The sequence below is a fragment of the Dendrobates tinctorius genome, unplaced genomic scaffold, assembly GCF_039654945.1.
Source record: "Dendrobates tinctorius isolate UK_male_01 unplaced genomic scaffold, ASM3965494v1 ptg000078l, whole genome shotgun sequence".
NCBI lineage: Eukaryota > Metazoa > Chordata > Amphibia > Anura > Dendrobatidae > Dendrobates > Dendrobates tinctorius.
Genome location: NW_027361746.1, coordinates 2,825,207 through 2,845,013, shown reverse-complemented (window position 1 = coordinate 2,845,013; position 19,807 = coordinate 2,825,207). Strand labels below are relative to the sequence as shown.

The window sequence follows — 19,807 nt, the reverse complement described above, 5'->3', positions numbered from 1 at the left end:
TCATGCTTCCCTCTGCCGTCAAGCTTTTTGGAGATGGAAATTTCATTCTCCAGCAGGACTTGGCACCTGTCCACACTGCCAAAAGTACCAATACCTGGTGTACAAACAACAGTATCACTGTGCTTGATTGGCCAGCAAACTCACCAGACCTTAACGGGTATTGTCAAGAGGAAGATGAGAGACACCAGACCCAGCAATGCAGTCGACCTGGAGGCTGCTATCAAAGCAACCTGAGCTCTTATATCTCATTAGATTAATTATGACCAGCTGCTTGGTCTTTTTTACACTTATTTTTGCTTATTCATTTTAGTCCTTTTGTTACAATGTGTTACATTAATTTCATTTCTATTTTATGTTTATTCTGTATTGATATTTACTTTGTTGTACATATTCTCTGTAGTAACTGACGAAGGTCAGGTTTCACCGAAACGTTTTGCTGTACTACTCCCCACAGACTGAATAAAAGTTCCCTTCTATTTGCATTTAAGTTGAGTGCCAGGTTCTTTTGATTCCTCACATTACGGTTTGGGAACCTACCTAGGCATCTTCCACAGTAGCGCTCATGGTATTTGTCTTCATTATCATTTAGTGAACCTAGCAAAAAAGCCAAACAAAAACAAGTGTGGGATTGCACTTTTTTTGCAATTTCACCGCACTTGGAATTTTTTTCCTGTTTTCTAGTTCATGACATGGTAAAACCAATGGTGTCGTTCAAAAGTAAAACTCGTCCAGCAAAAAAATAAGTCCTCACAAGGCCATATTTATGGAAAAATAAAAAAGTAATGGCTCTGGGAAGGAGGGGAGCGAAAAATGAAACCGCAAAACCAAAAAAAGCTCCAGGGGTTAAGGGGTTAAATATCTACTGTACATGGGGAACAGTTCAACATGGTTCTTGAGTTTTTCTTTTTTAAATAGGGACCATTACTTTATACTTAGCCAAATATGCATTTTTACTTAGTTTTTTTTTATATTTCCAAATAAATAATATATTTATATAGAATCAGAGAAAGTTAAGAGTTGGAAGGGACCTCCTGGGTCATCTGGTCCAACCCCCTGCTCAATGCAGGATTCACTATATCATCCCAGACAGATGTCTGTCCAGCCTCTGTTTGAAAACTTCCATTGAAGTAGGACTAGCCACCTCTCGTGGCAGCCTGTTCCACTCATTGATCACCCTCACTGTCAAAAAGTTTTTTCTCATATCTAATCTGCATTTTCTCCCTTTCAGTTTCATCTCATTGCTTCTCATGCTTCCTTGTGCAAATGAGAATGATGATCCCTCTACACTGTGACAGTCCTTCAGATATTTGTAGGTAGCTCTTAAGTCTCCTCTCAGTCTTATCTTTTGTAAGCTAAACATTCCCAAATCCTGTAACCGTTCCTCATAGGACATTGTTTGCAGACCGGTCACCATTCTGGTCGCTCTTCTCTGAACTTGCTCCAGTTTCTTGATGTCTCTTTTAAAATGTGGTGCCCAAAACTGGACACAGTATTCCAGATGAGGTCTGACCAAAGAGGAGTAGAGGGATAAGTAGTTCACGACTCATGTTCAGTCTGTGATCTATTAGTATACCCAAGTCTTTTTTCACAAGTGCTGTTGCTTAGCCATATTCCTCCCATTCTGTCTATGCATTTTTCATTTTGCTTGCCCAAATGTTGTACTTAACATTTCTCCATGTTAAAATAACATTCTGTTAGTTGCTGCCCACTGCTCCAGTTTATTTATATCTTTTTGAATTCTCTCTCTTCTCTAGTATTAGCTATCCCTCCCAGCTTTAAGTTATCAGCAAATTTAATTAGTTTGCCCTCAATTCCTTCATCTAAATCGTTGATAAGTATATTGAACAACATAGGGCACAGGACAGAACCCTTTGGTACCCCACTTGATACATTCTTCCAACTGGATGTGCAGCCATTTGTGATCACTTTTTGGACCCAGTCACTAAGCCAGTTATGAATCCACCTAACCGTGGGCTTTTCCTTTAAATACTTGACATTTTTTTCAAAAAGGATGGTGTGAGCTACTTTGTTAAATGCTTTGCTGAAGTCAAGATAGACTATATCTACTGTGCTTCCCTAACCCACTCAGTCAGTGATTCTGTCATAGAAGGAAATTAAGTTAGTCTGACATGACTTATTAGTTACAAACCCATGCTGACTCTAGTTAATCACTTCATTCTTATCCAGGTACTTGCATACATGTTTGTTTAGTAATTTGTTCAAAGATCTTAGCTGGTATAGAAGTCAGACTCACCGGCCTATAGTTCCCTGGGTCCACCTTCTTCCCCTTTTTGAAGATAGAAACATTTGCTCTTCTCCAGTCTTCTAGGACTTCTCCTGTTCTCCCAGAATTTTTCAAAGATTATGGAAACTGGTTCAATAATTTCCTCAGCTATCTCCTTCAGTACCCTAGACCCTGGGATGTAATTCATCTGGACCTGAAGACTTGCATTCATTTATGTTAGCTAAGTGATCACTCATTATCACTCTGTTTATAGATATTGTGGATTCTTCTATTCCTTCAATATTAGAGTAAAGATTAACTGATGTTAGATTTACTTTCTGAGATAAAACAGATGCAAAATAGGAATGTAAAAGTTTGGCCTTCTCAACATCGTTTCTTACCATTTCATCATTTTCATCCTGTAAAAATCCTATAACTTCTTGACTTTTCTTTTACTTTTGACAGACTCCAAAAATCCTTTTTTATTGCTTTTGACATCTCTTGCAAGCCTTAGTTCATTGTCAGCTTTAGATAATCTGCCCTGCTGGTGCCCTGCAGGTTCTCTGCAGACAGCATTAGATTCTTCTTTAGATATGCCTCCCTCTTTTCATTTGATAAACATTTCATTTGTCCTTTTTAGCACATGTTTAACTTCTGTGTTCATCCATCCTGGTTTCCTTAAATGCTTTGTATTCTTCCCTCTTTTAGGGATTGTTAACAGTTGTGCTTTTAGAATCTAATTTTTCAAAATTTCCCATCCTTCCTGATACAGGAAAGATATATATCTTTGTACCATGTTAGCCAGTAGATAGAAAAATATTTAGAATTGAGAGTCCTCTGTGGTTGATACCTTTTAATAGCTAACTGAAAAGATGGTGACACATTGCAAGCTTTCGAGACTACTCAGGTCTTTTCATCAGGCTAGACTAATACAAAATCTGAAGAATCACATATTTATACATAACATAGCACAGAAATAATGCAATAGATAAGACAAGTGGCGTGAAGCAGAACTATCATTATGGGAGAGGGATAAACAGTTGTGGCCAAGATCCCAGGTACTTTCAGCTGCATCACATCTAATGTGGTGTACTTAATCATTTGTACTAAATTTCCAACTGGGGGTCTGTATGTGGAGGAGACCAGGCAAAACTTAGAGGAAGGATGAATTCTCATTGCAACACAATAAGAGAAAAAAGAATAGATCTACCTGTGGCTAAACATTTTTGTCTCCCTGATCACAGCACCATGGACATGAAATTACTTGTATTAAAAGGTAACTTCAAATCTCAGAGAGACAGGAGAGTCTGGGAGTATAAACTCATGACAACTTTTGACACACTCAGTGCAGGAATGAATGTGTTGCATGGATTTATGTCTTTTTACATCAATTAAGGAATTTGTTCCTCAGACCTTATCGATGCATCACAAAACACAACAGAATTGTCTCTGAAGAGACAATTTGCATAATTAGCATATTTCCCAGAGGAGCATTGCAGCTTTAAGTCTCCTCACCTCGACATGCTTAGCATGTCATTCTCCGCAAGGAGAAATGATACTTCTTGGATATCGGTCAGACGCCTCTCTCACAGCCAAACCATATCTCCCACTTTGCACTGATGAGGGGCAGTACCCCGAAACACAGTGTCTGCAAATGGAGATTCTGGCTTGGCTTTTATCCTAAGTCATGTAACTAGGCTGGTTAAAGGGTCAACATTGATTGCTACCTCCAATAGGTGGCACTAGAGTTCTAATCCTCTTCCTCTCTGAAGAGACAATTTGCATAAAACACAACAGAGGACAATAAAACTTTCACACTCCTTAACTATGAACTGTTCCAATATTTATGGCCACAACTTTTCATTCCTCTCCCATAATGATAGTTCTGCTTCACGTTACTTGTCTTATCTATTGCATTATTTCTGTGCTGTGTTTAAATATATGATTCTTCAAATTTTGTATTAGTCTATGCCTGATGAAGTGACCTGAGTAGTCTTGAAAGCTTGAAATTTGTTACCATCTTTTCAGTTAGCCATTAAAAGGTATCAACCACTGAGGACTCTCAGTTCTAAATATTTTTCCATCCTTCCTGGACATTTCTGTCCTTAACAATATTATCCACCCATTGGATCCTTCCTATCCTTTTTCTGAGTCCCTGAAAATCTACCATCCTGAAATCCACCCTTGAAGTCTGAGTCTTCACAGGTTTTCCTACTATAGTTATCCAAAATGCTATGATAGCATGATCACTGCCTCCTAGGGTCCTAGCCACCTTTACTTCCTCACCAATTTCCTCCCTGTTTATATGTATTAGATCCAAGGTAGCTTGTCAGCAAGAGAGAATAAAAATTTGCTGGACCTGTTACTTTTGCCTGAGAGAGATTCCCAACAAATGTCTGGATAGTTGAAATCTCCCATGATCACTACTTCATGTTTTTTTCATCTGATGTATAAAGAGTTCATCCATATGTTCAGCTTGCCCAGGCGGCCTGTAGTGAATGCCTACAATGGTGTCCTTTCCGTTGTTCTTCTCTCCTTGTATTCTTACCGAAACAGCTTCGACAGAACTCCCAGTCTCTGAAGCTTCAATCTCTGTAGATTGAAGATTGCAGATATACTGTACGCTTTTCTAACATACAATGTGACACCTCCTCCCCTTTTATTAAGTCTGTTTCTTACAAATAAGTTGTATACTTCTAGCCTTGTATACTTGTAATTTAACTTTTCTAAATTTGCAAGCTGTAAAAATGCCAAAATGAAGTTGTCAGACTTGCTTTCAATAGAATTATACCTATCTAGATTTGTCATTAAAGTACCTAAATTATGCTAAAAGAAATAACTTAGATCCATAGTAATTACATTGTCTTTGTTGCTTGACCTTGTAGCACTTCTGAAGATCTCAGAACCTTTCAATGTGGATGTGAAGAATGGCCAGTCCTTCAGTGGATCAGTGGAGGACATGTTTGGATATACAGTTCAGCAATTTGAAAATGAAGAAGGGAAATGGTAAATGATCAAAAATATAAGCATTTTACATAATGAATACATTTTTAACTCTATCTTAAACTATGCTGGGAGTGCTTCTTTTGTTTCAAATGATCTTTATTGGTGTTTTAAAATTTTAATAGGGTGTGGGTAAAATATAAGGGACAAGGTAGGAAAATACGATAATAGGGAGGTAAAAAAAAAGGAAAGAAGGGATAGGGAAAGAAATAAAAGAATACCCCTATAAAGATAGGGGAAAGACAGGCATACATACATGTACATAACCATGAGTTATAATAGAATACATGTGTAGCTTTGTACAGGTTCTATTAAAAGTAGCCTATTACTAACGCCAGCATCTGCAAAAGAAAGATTACATTACACATGATACGTCGCTAATCTTCATTCTGAGAAAGCAGTAAGTTATAATAAAAAACAAAGTTACTTATTACTGGCGTCATTATGTCAAGTAACAGCAGGTATAAAACAGTAATCAGTTTATGCATAAGTTACTCATTTTCCACACCTAAAAGGGAAAAAAGAATTAGTACACGAGTAAAATCACAAAACAACACAAAATAGCTAACGCTTAACAAATATATGTAGACCTGTCGTGTCCGGGTGCACTACAGTGTGACCCTAAGACCTTGTGGAGGCAGAGTCCGGTTCATTAAAAGCCATAAAGTAGAGTATAATTGTTTAAACACAATGGTTCCAAAATAAGAATTAAGAAGAAAAAAGGAAAAAGAAGCCAAGAACAAGATTGTCGTAAAGTCCAAACCGCTCAGTTTGGATGGAGATCTGATTTAGGCATCGAATGTTGTCCAGGAGTGGTCCCAGGAGAAGTTATTTCGACAGAGTTCAATAAATCAAGTCCTTTTTCCGTAGAGGAAACAGATATTATTTTAGATGCGTACTTCGCTTGCAGAGTGGAAAATTGAGTCCAGTTGTAGGAAATTCCCCTGTGCAGAGTTCACTGGTCACAGAATAAAACTATTTGCGCTTTAGTAAGGTGGTTTTAGACAGGTCCTTGAAGAACATCAGGTGGCTATTGGCTATATGGGGACTGTAGGAGAAGAGGATCCCCTGACAACCCCAAAAGAGTATTCCTTACCCAATTGGGGTAAAATGAGACTATAGCATCTCTGCTCACATTTTGTGGTAAAGAGGGTGGCCTGCGTATCCTGAAGGCCTTTTCAATCAAGTTGGGTTCCCTAAGATTTGGGGTCATATGGGAAGCCATCGAAGAGATATATTCTTTTAATTTTGAAGGCTGCACTGACTCGGGGATTCCCCTTATCTTTAGGTTGTTTTTCCGCTTATAGTCCTCAAAATTAGCCAGGGAATCTTTAAAGGTGATAATGTCGTTTTGTAATTTAACCAGGGAATCAGAGAGTGTGGGAAGTTTCTGAGGATGCACCGAATACAGATTCTCATGATTTTTGAAAGGGTCAGGTGTTTTAACGTTATTCATAACGTTATCAGATCCCTTAATAGAGTTAGGGTACGAGTCATCTGTTACTCGCAGCAAAGTGTCTTTAAAAAGATTTTTTACAAAAATTTCAGTTGCCTTAGAGTCAGTTTGTTGTTTGAAGGATTTTCCCTGTATTATAAGATTATCAGTAGGAATATCCAATGGTTCCAAAAAAGCTCCATACAACCTGGCTAAATAACTTTCTGTTGGATAGTTGTCTGAGGCGGGTATAGCGTCTAACAATGAGGTAGTTGTCTCCCGTCTGTTGTCTCCCTCATAAGATGGGTGTGAGGATGAGGTCACCTCCGAGACTTTATCTTCAAAGAAACCACTCCGGTATTCTTTATACGAGTCCACCTCCCCAAACGACTCCCCTGAATGAAGACTCTTTAAGTCCTTCAACGAATGACCCAATAGGTCATTCGCGTCCCAGCCATCATCCTGTGATGAATGGGTTGACTCAGAACGGCTGAAACTATTTATACACGTTGTCACCATTCAGCTGCAACCCTCCTTCTGTAATTTGGTGCACTTTCCCTTTCACTACAGGGACATTAGACTCGCGTACAAAATCTGTAAGGCAATTTGCTGAAAGACGCCTATTCTCCTCCAAAAAAGCCTCCAACCAAGCCTTTTGATCGTCAAGTATTTGCTTAAAGGGATCCCCCTTTTGGTTGGTACAATTTAGATTGCCCCCTCCAGTAATTAATTTGCGTTTGTCTAACAGAGGATTATCTTTAGGGTTTAAGCATTTTTCATGATTCTGTTGCAATTCCTCATTGATTAAAACTTCCCGATCAATACTTTCCACAATAGGTCTGTTGCTGTATATCTGACTATTATGTACAGAATTGCTGTCATCAAGCTCCACTAAATCAGCGGCATTATAAGAGGGGTTAAAGTTAGCTTGTTGCATTAGTAAATGGGGCAGGGAGGCAAGATATGGGGTTCTGCTCACCACTGCAGGTGTCTGCTCTTCTGATTTACTCCTTTGTTCATTCTTATGACCTTCACCAATTATTAATAGATCACTAGTTTTATTAAGCAGGACCTGGCTTTCAGAATGCGCTCCAAGGGATTCCTCCCCCTTCCAGTGAGTGTGGCAGTCCCCAGGTTGAGAGTGCTTCAGAGTCACGCTTCCGCTCCCTGGATTTCCCACCGCTGGTGACAGCTGAGCAGCGCTACTTCTCTGCTCTTTCCTCCCTCGTGCATCAAGTGGAGAGGATCTCCCTCACAAGGTTCCATTACCCTGCATGTGTCCGGAGGGAGTCCCTTTCATCTGCACACAAGGTCCTTCCGACATGCTCCCCTCCTCCCCTCTCTCAGCTGTGCAGACGCTCTCACTATCAATGACAGCCGCCGGCACAAACACAGCCGCTTCATACCGCAGCTCACTCCTTCTGTGCCTCCCGTCCCATCAGCGCCGTCAGATCCGGGAGCTGCAGATGCAGGAGAGCTGTCACCCTCTCCCCTCCACCGCGCCCCCGCTCCATTCAGCACAGCCATCTCCTGCTGCTTATGTAAATCTGTGTAGGCTGGTCTCGGGGCCGCGGCAGGAGCTGAAGCCTTCTTCACTGGGGAAGCCCCGCCGAGCTGGCCTGCTCTGTCAATCACGGCTCCTCTCTTTGGTCTCCCGGTGCCCACGCTCACCTCTGCCTCCCGGCACCTATCCCCATCGCGGACAGCTGACGCCGGGGTTGCAGTGAGAGGAGGTCTCACCCCAGCAAAAGTCCCTTTGGTCCGATGTGTGTTAGGGAGCGCCGGCTTCTCTGTAGTTCGGCGGGGAGCAGGCACCTGAGTGACGTGCCTGCTCTGCCTGGCTCCTCGTGCAGGGAGCCCTCTGCCATGTTCCTTGCTGCTGCTTTGTCCTTTAAGGGGATTTCTCTTCACAGGATTGGGTCCAATCTTCTTTTGGCTGGGTCCTGGCATATTCCCAATGTTTTTAAGATTAATAATCCATTTTTTAGTAAGCTTAAGTAGCTTAAAATAGGGAAATTTTCAGGAGCTCTTAAGACACAGGACTGCTCCCTTCCCCTGCAAACCACGCCTCTCCGGAGTGCTTCTTTTAACCCCTTCCTGACATATAATGTACTATTCTGTCCATGTGCTCTGGCCCTTAATGCCCATGGATGGTATAGTACGTCATACGCGATCAGCCGCGCTCACGGGGGTAGCACAGCTGACAGTGGCTGGGTGTTAGCTGATTATCACAGGACCGCTCCCGGCATATTAAGCCCTGGCACACTGCGATCAAATATGATCATAGTGTACCGGCGGGCATAGGGAAGCATTGCACAGGGAGGGGGCCCCCTGCGTGCTTCCCTGAGACCCTCAGAACAATGTGATGTGCTCGCGTTGATCTGAGGGCCTCCTCCCTGTAGGCCACCGGATCCAAGTTGGCCACGGGGGCTTTGCGGGTCCTACAGGGAGGTGGCTTCTCAGTGCCTGCTGAGAGCAGGCGCTGAGAAACCTCTTACACTGCCTGTCAGATCGCTGATCTAACACAGTGCAGTGCAAAGTGTCAGATCAGCGATCTGATACTATATAGTGATGTCCCCCCCCCGGGACAATGTAATAAAGTTAAAAAAAAAAAGACATGTGTAAAAATAATTTTTAAAAAATCCTAAATAGAGAAAAAAAAATATTCCCCGATAAATACTTTTTTTTTGTAAATTAAAAAAAAAAATAAAAGTACACATATTTAGTATCGCTGTGTTTCATAACGACCCGCCCTATAAAACTGTCCCACTAGTTAACCCCTTTAGTGAACCACTTAAAAAAAGGCAAAAAACAATTCTTTATCATCATACCGCCGAACAAAAGGTGCAATAACGCGATCAAAAAGACGGATATAAATAAACATGGTACCTCTGAAAACGTCATCTTGTCCCGCAAGAAACGAGCCGCCACACAGCGTCATCAGCAAAAAAATAAGAAAGTTATAGCTCGCAGAATAAAGTGATGCAATAATAATTTGCTTTATCAATTTTACCACACGCGGAACAGTGTAAACGCCCCCCCCCCCAGATTTTATATTGGTCAATGCCTGATGAAGAGACCTGAGTAGTCTCGAAAGCTTGCAATGTGTTACCATCTTTTCAGTTAGCCATTAAAAATTATCAACTACTGAGGACTCTCAATTCTGAATATTCTCCCCCCCCAAAAGAAATTCATGAATTGCTGGTTTTTGTTCATTTTGGGTCCCAAAAATCGGAATATAAAGCGAGAAAAAAATGTCATGTGCCCAAAAATTGTACCAATAAAAACGTCAACTCGTCCCACAAAAGATAAGACCTCACAAGACTGTGGGTCAAAATATGGAAAAATTATAGCTCTCAAAATAGGGTAATGCAAAAAACTATTTTTTGCAATAAAAAGCGTCTTTTAGCGTGTGATAGCTGCCAAACATAAAAACCCGCTATAAATAGTAAATCAAACCCCCCCTTTTTCACCCCCTCAGTTAGGGAAAAATAATAAAATAAAAAAAAAAAATTTATTTCCATTTTCCGGTTAGGGCTAGGGTTAGAGTTAGGGTTGGGATTAGGGTTAGGGGTTTGTTGGGGTTAGGGTTGGAGTTAGAATTGGGGGGTTTCCACTGTTCAGGCACATCAGGGGCTCTCCAAACACAACATGGCATCTGATCTCAATTCCAGCCAATTCTGCGTTGAAAAAGTCAAACGGTGCTCATATACCTTCCAAGCTCTTCCATGTGCCCAAACAGTGGTTTACCCCCACATATGGGGTATCAGCCTACTCAAGACAAATTGCAAAATAACTTTCGTGGTCCTGTTTCCCTTGGGAAAATAAAAATTGGGGGTGAAAAGATTATTTCTGTGGAAAAAATATGATTTTTTAATTTTATGGCTGTACGTTATAAACTTCTGTGAATCCCTTGGGGGTTCAAAGTTCTCACCACACATCTAGATAAGTTCCTTGGGTGGTCTAATTTCCAAAATGGTGTCATTTGTGCAGAATTTCCACTGTTTAGTGACATCAGGGGCTCTCCAAACGCGACATGGCGACCATCCAATTCTGCGTTGAAAAAGTCAAACCGCTCTCATTCCCTTCCAAGCTCTGCCATGCTCCCAAACAGTGGTTTACCCCCACATACGGGGTATCAGCGTACTCAAAACAAATTGCACAATATCTTTTGGGGTCCTGTTCCCTTGGGAAAATAAAAATTGGGGGTGAAAAGATTTTTGTGCAAAAAAATATGATTTTTTAAATGTACGGCCCTTGTGGGTTCAAAGTTCTCACCACACATCTAGATAAGTTCCTTGGGGGGTCTAGTTTCCAAAATGGTGTCATTTTTGGGGGGTTTCCACTGTTTAAGTACATCAGGGGATCAAACGCGACATGGCGCCGATCTTAATTCCAGACAATTTTGCGTTGAAAAAGTCAAACAGTGATCCTTCCCTTTCGAGCTCTGCCATGCGCCGAAACAATGGTTCCCCTCCACATATCAGGTATCAGCGTACTCTGGACAAATTGCTGGTCAACTTTTAACACTTATAACTTTCTTAAAAAAAAATTTTTTGGTTCCAAAATTGTACTGATGTAAAGTAAACATGTGGGAAATGTAACTTATTAAGTATTTTTTGTGCCATACCTCTGTGATTTAAGGGCATGAAAATTAAAAGTTGAAAAATTGCGAAATTATTCAAAATTTTCTCCAAATTTCCATTTTTTTTCACAAATAAACGCAAGTTATATCAATGAAATTTTACCACTATCATGAAGTACAATATGTCATGAGAAATCAATGTCAGAATCACCAAGATCCATGGAAGCGTTCCAGAGTTATTACCTCATAAAGGGACAGTGGTCAGAATTGTAAAAATTGGCCTGGTCATTAACATGCAAACCAGCCCAAAGGGGTTAATGTCCCAGTCCCTTTTGGAATAGAGGTTGTATGATGCATGATTATCTGAACATATGACACAACCAACTTGCATGGCCATTTTTCATAAAGTATTGCAGCCTTGAAACTAGTTGAATCCAATGACTAGAACATTTGTGGATCTCCTGAACTTAACTCAATAGTCTCATATACTGTACATATGAGGCTGATGGGTCTATACAAATTAGACTAATGTTGGCTGAACTCAATGTCATCGACAGATTTGGTCAACGATCTAAGGTGCATAGGGATGTCGGCCAATTTATTATCGATAGTGGTGTTGATCGAGCATTTCCGACAGCCGATCACATTGTTCTCTGACAGAGGTCAAAATACCCATTTTCAACGGAATCTGGAGAGACTTGATGGAACCCACTTGACCATGCTGAGAACTCCTCATTCCTGTTGCTTCCAGTCATTTTAGTGTCAGGAGAGAGCTGCAGGGTAGGAGCAGTAAAAATCATTGCATATGCAGCATCTGTCACTTACAATGCTCCAGAGCTACTGCAGGCATTGGAGAATAAGGAGATTGATGGTATGTCCTGATCTCTGTGTTGCAAATGACAAATGTTGCTCCCAAGATGATCTTCACTGCTCCCACACTGCAGCTCTCCTCCTCTAATCTGCACTGTAATGACAGAAAGTGACTGGAGTGAAAAGTTTTCAGCGTGATCAATTGAGTCACATCAAGTCTCACTGATTCTCGCTAAAAATGTCTGTTTTTGCATACGCTATGGGGTTTTGCTCCATTTTTTCCTTTGACAATGCTCTTTTATAATGTTTGGGCAGCAACGTAGAGGAAAAAAAGTAAAGATGATGGACCTAATATTTCTTTAAGGGTCACAATACTCTAACTGGAAACATAAATAGAAATCCAGTTTATATCAACTTATTCTGTATATTTGTAAAAACAAATGGCATAGAATAACATAAATTAGCATGGCAGAAAATGATGAAGCTTAGTATTACACAGCAAAGGCCACCTGATCCTTCACTAGTAGAATAAGATTCTATGATATGTAGTAGCGTAACTAAAGTCTGATGGGCCCCGGTGCAAAATGGGGACCTGGGCCCCCACCTGCATGTTCGTCAGATGTATGGGCCCTTGTATCATTCCATGAAATTCAGAATAACCGTGGCACAACCATGCAGGTGCACAAGTAGGGTCCCAAATCAGTGAATATAATATAATAAAACTTGGCACTCAGCTTAGGTATTTAGATGAGAAGGTTTAATGTAATCGAGGTGTAGTACATCTATTAAACGTTTCAGTCATATAGCGACCTTCCTCAGTGTACTAAACATATATACATATACAATTAAATGACATTGTATCAATAGGAATTAAAATAAAAAATATAGTATTATCATAAAAAATTAATGAAGCAAAACTCAATACGAGCCATAAAGCCATGGAGGTTATACTTTATCAATAGCTGTGTTGATATTCATATTTTAGGATTTCGGTAGGAGATATAGGATGAAGGAATATAGGGATATAAGATGGGAACCTACGCGACTGCTAAGAAATGAACGGAGTTGATGGTTAATGTAAGAACAGGCTTGTGATGATCCTATTATGGGTGTAATTAACCTGTTAGAAAGTTGAGATGTGAGAAGTGACCGGTAATGAGAGGGTTATATAAATAACCATACCCACCTAATTTAGTATGATAATAAGGATATAAGCACCCGGAGTAGTGATCCAGAGACCTATAATGAACCCAATAGTTAGTTTGTAGTGATTAGTATTATGATGGTCAAAACAGTAGTTGGTAAAAGAAGGTGACCCACCTATAGCCTGGGGCTGCTGCAATAAGATTTTTTGAAAGATCCGGTATCCACTGGGTATCTTGGATGTGAAATCTATTGAAGAGATAACAATGCCCATAACTGAATAGGGAAAATAAGGGGGAGGTTATTTGTAGAGATCATGCTTACCAGTGTTGACAGTGGTATAGTATCCACAAAAGCCCGGGGTGCCCGCTGTAGGTAAGAGTGCCTGCATGTTTGCCCCCGTATGCAAACAGTTACATGGCTGCATTCGAGGATGAGATAATCTACACCAATTTCCTCTTCTAAACCCATGCAATCATTTGGAAGCGCTACATAGACAACGCTTTCTGTATTTGGTCTGGCTTATCCGAGATTTTGAATGACTTTTTTTCATGTTTTGAAAACTGCCTGTGTAGGGGGTGGACTGACCTATGGACCTGTCTGATAAAGAGGGGAATGTGAAAGGGATGATGTATACAATGCTTTATTTTGACTTGTATGAAGATGTGTGGGATAACAGCTAGAATTAGTGAAAGATGGTGTAGTACCGGGTTTTGGCCGCAAGAAGGGGACATAGAGTTGTGAGAGAAGGACTTAACAGCAAGCCTTAGGCTAGGGAATGTGGGCGGAGTTACAGGACTGAGAAGGGGATTTCCAGAAAGAGGCGATATAAGGAAGGAGAGTCCCAGGGGGAAGGGCAGACACCCAGGAGGAAGAGAGAAGCGGGAAGAGCTCAGGAGAGGACAGAGGAAGGAGAAGCTCAGGAAAGACAGAAGAGAAAGAGACGGTGACTAAGAAGGGGGTGGCCCTGAGAGGAGAGCTGCAGGATGGGACGGCAGTGACTAACGGAGTCTGGGGTACAGCACGGCTGGAAAACGAACAGTGAGTAGGTGTTGCAGCAAACAGACTCAGATGGGGGAAGCGCTGTGGCCGTGGGCCTAACGGCAGCCACAGTGAAGGGACCCAGAGGTCTTCTGGAACAGAAGCTGAAGGTGACAGGTACCCAGGCCAGGGAGCAGAAGCTGTTGTGTCTACTGTGGATGTCAAGAGGACACCCAATAAAGTTTGGACCTGATTGAATGGATTTCTGTGTCTGTCTCCCATCTGTTCCGCAGCCGAAAGGGACCACCCCCCAGTCGGCACACGTACTACAATTGGCGTAGTCGGCAAGATCTTTACTGCCTAATACCCCAACGCCAACGGTGAGACCGCACCGAAGATTCAAAGGGACCTGAGCTGAACAGGTTGAACATTTACCTGAGTGGAATACATTTTAAGACCTGAGCTGAACAGGTTGAATATTGTGCCTGAGTGGATTACAATTTGGACTGTGACTGGGATTGCCGGATTTGACCCAGAGTAATACTGCTGGAAAAGCTGGGTGCCATTGCAGAAAAGCTGGGTACTCTTCTACATTAACAGACTAGAGACTGGATTTGAAAAAAAAAGAAAGAAGAAAAAAAAGGAAGAATCCTGAAAGAGACTTTGTGCACCTCCAGAAATGACAACTGTCGGAAAGGAGGAGGTTGGCTCTAAATTGGACTACCAGGGGCAACTAAGCCGAGCCAGCCACTGCACATCGAGTGACAGTCGTCCCGTTGGGAAAGCTGGGTGCCCCCACAGGAAAGCTGGGCACCCTCCCACGTTAAAGGACTACAGCGAGAGCTGGGAGACGTTACAAAAGCAGTAAACTCTCACCCGTCCTGAAGACCTGCTGCAGGTGGGGTCCCCGACATCTGAGCCTGCAGCTTCGGAGCTGGACCACCTAGCAGAGGTGCATCCGCACTCTCCGCCGTCCACGCCGGAGTCGGAGACAGCGCGGAACCGTGACCCGCTCGCTAGCCATTGGAGCAGCCATCGCTGACGTCTCCTGCGGATCCATCGGGACGGGAGGCGGGTCCTGCCGGGCGGCGGGAAAAAGAACAGCAGTGGACACCAGGGGACGGGACCGGAAGCAGCAGAGGACTGGCGGGGCCCTTCCCGTGGGTGACAGCTGGCGACATCGAGCCCGTCCAGTGGAAGGAGGCCACAGCGCCGGGGAAGGTGAGCGACTCCCCGCCCTGGCTGGTGACACCGCAGGCAGCCCCCGCTTCCCCACCCCGTTTCAACGCTAAGCCCAAATTCCCGATAGTGATACATTACTGGCTCAAGGGGGGGCGAGGCCTATGGTCCATGCTCCTGAGCCTCAGCCCCCTCGCCTGGCCTCCCCTGACTCACCGACATTGGCGCCTGACGAATCCACGGCCTATGGTGGACCGGCTGACGTCCGCGCTGTCAGTCCCCCTAGCCTCCTCACCCTGGCTTCTCCCTATCCCGCGTCACCAGCATGGAGTGGGTCTGCGACCTACGCGGGGCCGTCCGTCTGGATTGCTGACATCATTGCCCAGAAAAAGAGCAAGGAGCAGAACTGCGACATCAGAGGGGGTGAGTGCATCCTTACCCCAGCTGATGGTGGGCCGCGTAGCCTCAACGCTGTCCCACTGCAGGGACACGAGGCCTAAGGTCTGCATCACCGGGCCCCTGCGCTCCCACTCGGCGTCCCCTGGTACCACCGTGCCCTCCGGAGAAGATGTTGGTCCCCGTGCGGTGGCAGCTGAGGACGCCTCTGCCACCGGTTCCTTCCCCCCGGTTTTGGGGCTCTGCGGTTGTAGAGTCATTTTTGGCCTGAGCCAGGGCCCGGGTCTCCCGCAGGGATGCGACCCGTGACGTATGCCGCGGAACCCTCCATGGCCCCTTCTTCCCCTTCTAGTGCATGTTTATACCTTCTAGGACTGCCCCGCATTCCCCCAGGGTAAGGAACCCTGCAGCGCTCATCTGGAGAGTCCATGGCAGTCCACGGGACCCAAGGAGACTTGTTTGGGGGGCGCCTGTTGCTCTCCTGTAGCAGAACTACTACGGGGGAAGTGGACACTCTTGGCTCAGGGACTGCCAGGCATCCCGGGGGCCCCACGTCTGGGGGGCCCCTCTGCAGGCGAAGAACATCAGCTGTCAGGAGATGGCCCGGAGCACCATTGATGTTCACGGACTAACGGGACTGCTGTGCACCGTTGCGCAGCTTAGGGGACTGTTCCGCGTCCCCTCGGGGTAAGAAGCCCTGTTCCTGATGCAGAAGGGATGTGTTGGGGGGTACTGCTCATAAAGGAAGGGGGCGCTCTTGCATTTACAAATGTCTTCGTAATAGTTAATAATGGCTATATAAAGATTTTGGGGGGTTATTATGTCGAGGGATATTAGTAGATATGTTGAATAGTTAAGAGGGAAAGCGTTAATTAATAATAATGGTTGAAACAGATATTTAAATGTAGACATAATGAGCGTATGTGAATGTTGTCAGAAAAGTTGGTTAAATTGTTATACTAGAAAATATGTTCAAGAAGGAGGTCCAAAATGTAAAGAAGTGGAAAAATGCTTGCTATGACTGAATTATAAAAGAACGGGTAAGAGTGTTGGTGATTTGGAACAGACAGCGGTCCATCGGTCAGGACGAAATGAAAGGAAAAGGGAAGGCGGTGACCTGGTAGGCCAGAGCCTCGGTCATCCCGCCCTAGAGTGCAACGCAATCCTGAAAGTGAGAAAATTGGGTGAGAGCACCCGTTGAGGAGTCCGGGTGGTCCTACCCCAATGAAAGGGAATTGTCATAGAGGCGCAAGCGCCTGCGGGTAGCCAAAAGCTACTCAGAGAATGACTGCTCCCGGCTCTGTCCAGCATCCCGTGTAGAGCTAGAGGGCTCCGGGCTCTGCTCGGCAAGCAGTCACACAGACAAAAGAAAGTGGGGGAGTAGTGAAAGAAAAACAAAGGGTACGAGATTGTCGGGGACGACAATGGTCAAAGGAAGGGAGTATGTAGGGGGTGGACTGACCTATGGACCTGTCTAATAAGGAGAGGAATGTGAAAGGGATGATGTATCCAATGCTTTATTTTGACTTGTATGAAGATGTGTGGGATAACAGCTAGAATTAGTAAAAGATGGTGTAATACCGGGTTTTGGCCACAAGATGGGGACAAGGACTTAACAGCAAGCCTTAGGCTAGGGAAACCACATAGTCATGGTGGGCAGAGTTATGGGACTGAGAAGGGGATTTCCAGAAAGAGGAGATATAAGGAAGGAGAGTCCCAGGGGGAAGGGCAGACACCCAGGAGGAAGGGCGAAGCGGAAAGAGCTCAGTAGAGGACAGAGGAAGGAGAAGCTCAGGAAAGACAGAAGAGAAAGAGACAGTGACTAAGAGAAGGGGGTGGCCCTGAGAGGAGAGCTGCAGGACGGGACAGCAGTGACTAACGGAGGTCTGGGGTACAGGACGGCTGGACACCGCAGAGTGAGTAGGTGTTGCAACAGACAGACTCGGACAGGGGAAGTGCTGTGGCCGTGGGCCTAACGGCAGCCACAGTGATGGAACCCAGGGGTCTTCTCAAACAGAAGCTGAAGGAAGGTGACAGGTACCCAGGCCAGGGAACAGAAGCTCTTGTGTCTGCTGTGGATGTGAAGAGTTAAGATATTTTTCGGACTTACTGTGCGCTGCTTGACAAAGTTCAGTGATACACCATGAAGGGGTTAAAACGTTTATTTCCCAACGCGTTTCGAAGTTTCTAGTACTTCTTCCTCAGGGAAGGAAGCCTGTCATCCCCAGAGGAAGAAGTACTAGAAACTTCGAAACTCGTTGGGAAATAAACGCTTTAACCCCTTCATGGTGTATCACTGAACTTTGTCAAGCAGCGCACAGTAAGTCCGAAAAATATCTTATCCATAAGGATTCACATTGGCGGTCACGAAGTGGACCTTCGGGCGTGCAGCAGCTGACAGTCGACTTATGTGCTCTTATCTCTCCTGGAATAGGTGATTAAATCTCTTATCATTTATTCCTAACATCACCCGGATAAGACCCTATTGCGCTTTCTTATTTCCTCAGCCTCTTATATAGTGGATGTGAAGAGGACATCCAATAAAGTTTGGACCTGATTGAATGGATTTCTGCGTCTGTCTCCCGTCTATTCCGCAGCCGTAAGGGACCACCCCCCATTCGGCAAACGTACTACACCTGGAAAGGCCTCAACTTCACAATGACAAAAGGTGAATGGGATGTAAACTTTTTAGACTCTCTTGTATTCAAAGACGCCAGAGGAAAGTTAACCACTGACTTTTACACAAAGCCCACAGATCGAAATAGTTTGCAACAATTCCAGAGTTCCCATCTTATATCTGTAAAAAAATATATCCCTTAGGCTATGTGCCCACGGTGCGTGTTAAAACGCACACCAAAAACCGGACTCCTTCCCAGAAATCGCGCGTTTTTTTCCGCGCGATTTCACAGCGATTTTACCGCGATTATTATCATGATTTTGCCGCGATTTTCACGTGCGATATTCAAGCACTTTCCAAGCGATTTGAAGCATCGCTTGGAAAGTGATTGACAGGTTGGTCACACTCGTCAAACATAGTGTTTGACAAGTGTGACCAGGTTTTTACTATTCAGGCCGCCTATGCGGCATCAATAGTAAAAGATAGAATGTTAAAATGCTAAAAAAAATAAAAAAATCGGTGTATATTTACCTTCCGGCGTCCCGCGCTGCCATCCCGGGCCACAGCGTTCCCAGTAATGCCTTGCGAGACCTGTGATGACATAGTCTCGCGTTACTATATCGATCTCGCGAGACCGCTAGAGTCACGCGAGACTACGTCATCACTGGACCGTGCCGCAAGGCATTACTGGGAACGCTGAGGCCCGGGAATGCAGCGCAGGACGCCGGAACGTAAATATACCCCGATTTTTTATTTTTTATTCTTTTTTTTACAGGGGTATGGTACCCAGGGCCTGGAGGACAGTCTCCTCTCCTCCACACCGTGGGTACCAACCGGACATGAGACGCTTAACTTCCCGCATGGTGGGCATAGCCACATGTGGGAAGTAAGCGATTCTCATGCATTCCTATGGGTGCGGAATCGCGGCAATTGTTTGCGATTCCGCACAAAAGAATGAGCATGCTGCGATTTTTTCCGCGATGCGATTCCGCCGCGGAAAAAAACACAGCATTAGCACAGCATGTGCGGAATGCCATAGGAATGCATGGGGGGCGTTCTGTACACGATTTTTAAACGTTTTCGCGCCGAAAATCGCAGCAAAAACGCTTAAAAATCGCTACATGGGCACACAGCCTTAGTCTCAATTTTAAAGGGTTCATAGAATCCCCCTTATTTGGACTATGGCAGACAGGTGAGCATATGTTGGTTTATTATTTTACATTATTTCTAGAAAACGAGGGCGTCAGGGATTTGGTGTTTGGTGAGTATATTTTTTTTATTTGAATACTAGCTGAAGAGCCCGGCGTTGCCAGGGCATGGTAACTAACTGTGGTTAGTTATAATAAATCATAATGATTATCCTCCATCCCATAGCTCAGTGCCCATATACCCATCACACATCCTCCATCCCATAGTCCTGTGCCCATATACCCA

General features: G+C 43.9%; 1 protein-coding gene across 1 annotated transcript in view; it reads left to right on the top strand.

Moving 5' to 3' along the window:
* ITGA1 (integrin subunit alpha 1) overlaps positions 1 to 19,807 on the top strand; it is a 249,680-nt gene that overhangs the window by 68,191 nt on the left and 161,682 nt on the right. Inside the window, exon 2 of the mRNA XM_073583398.1 lies at positions 5,110 to 5,230. Coding sequence (XP_073439499.1) covers positions 5,110 to 5,230 — 121 coding nt within the window. The remainder of the gene's footprint in view (positions 1 to 5,109; positions 5,231 to 19,807) is intronic.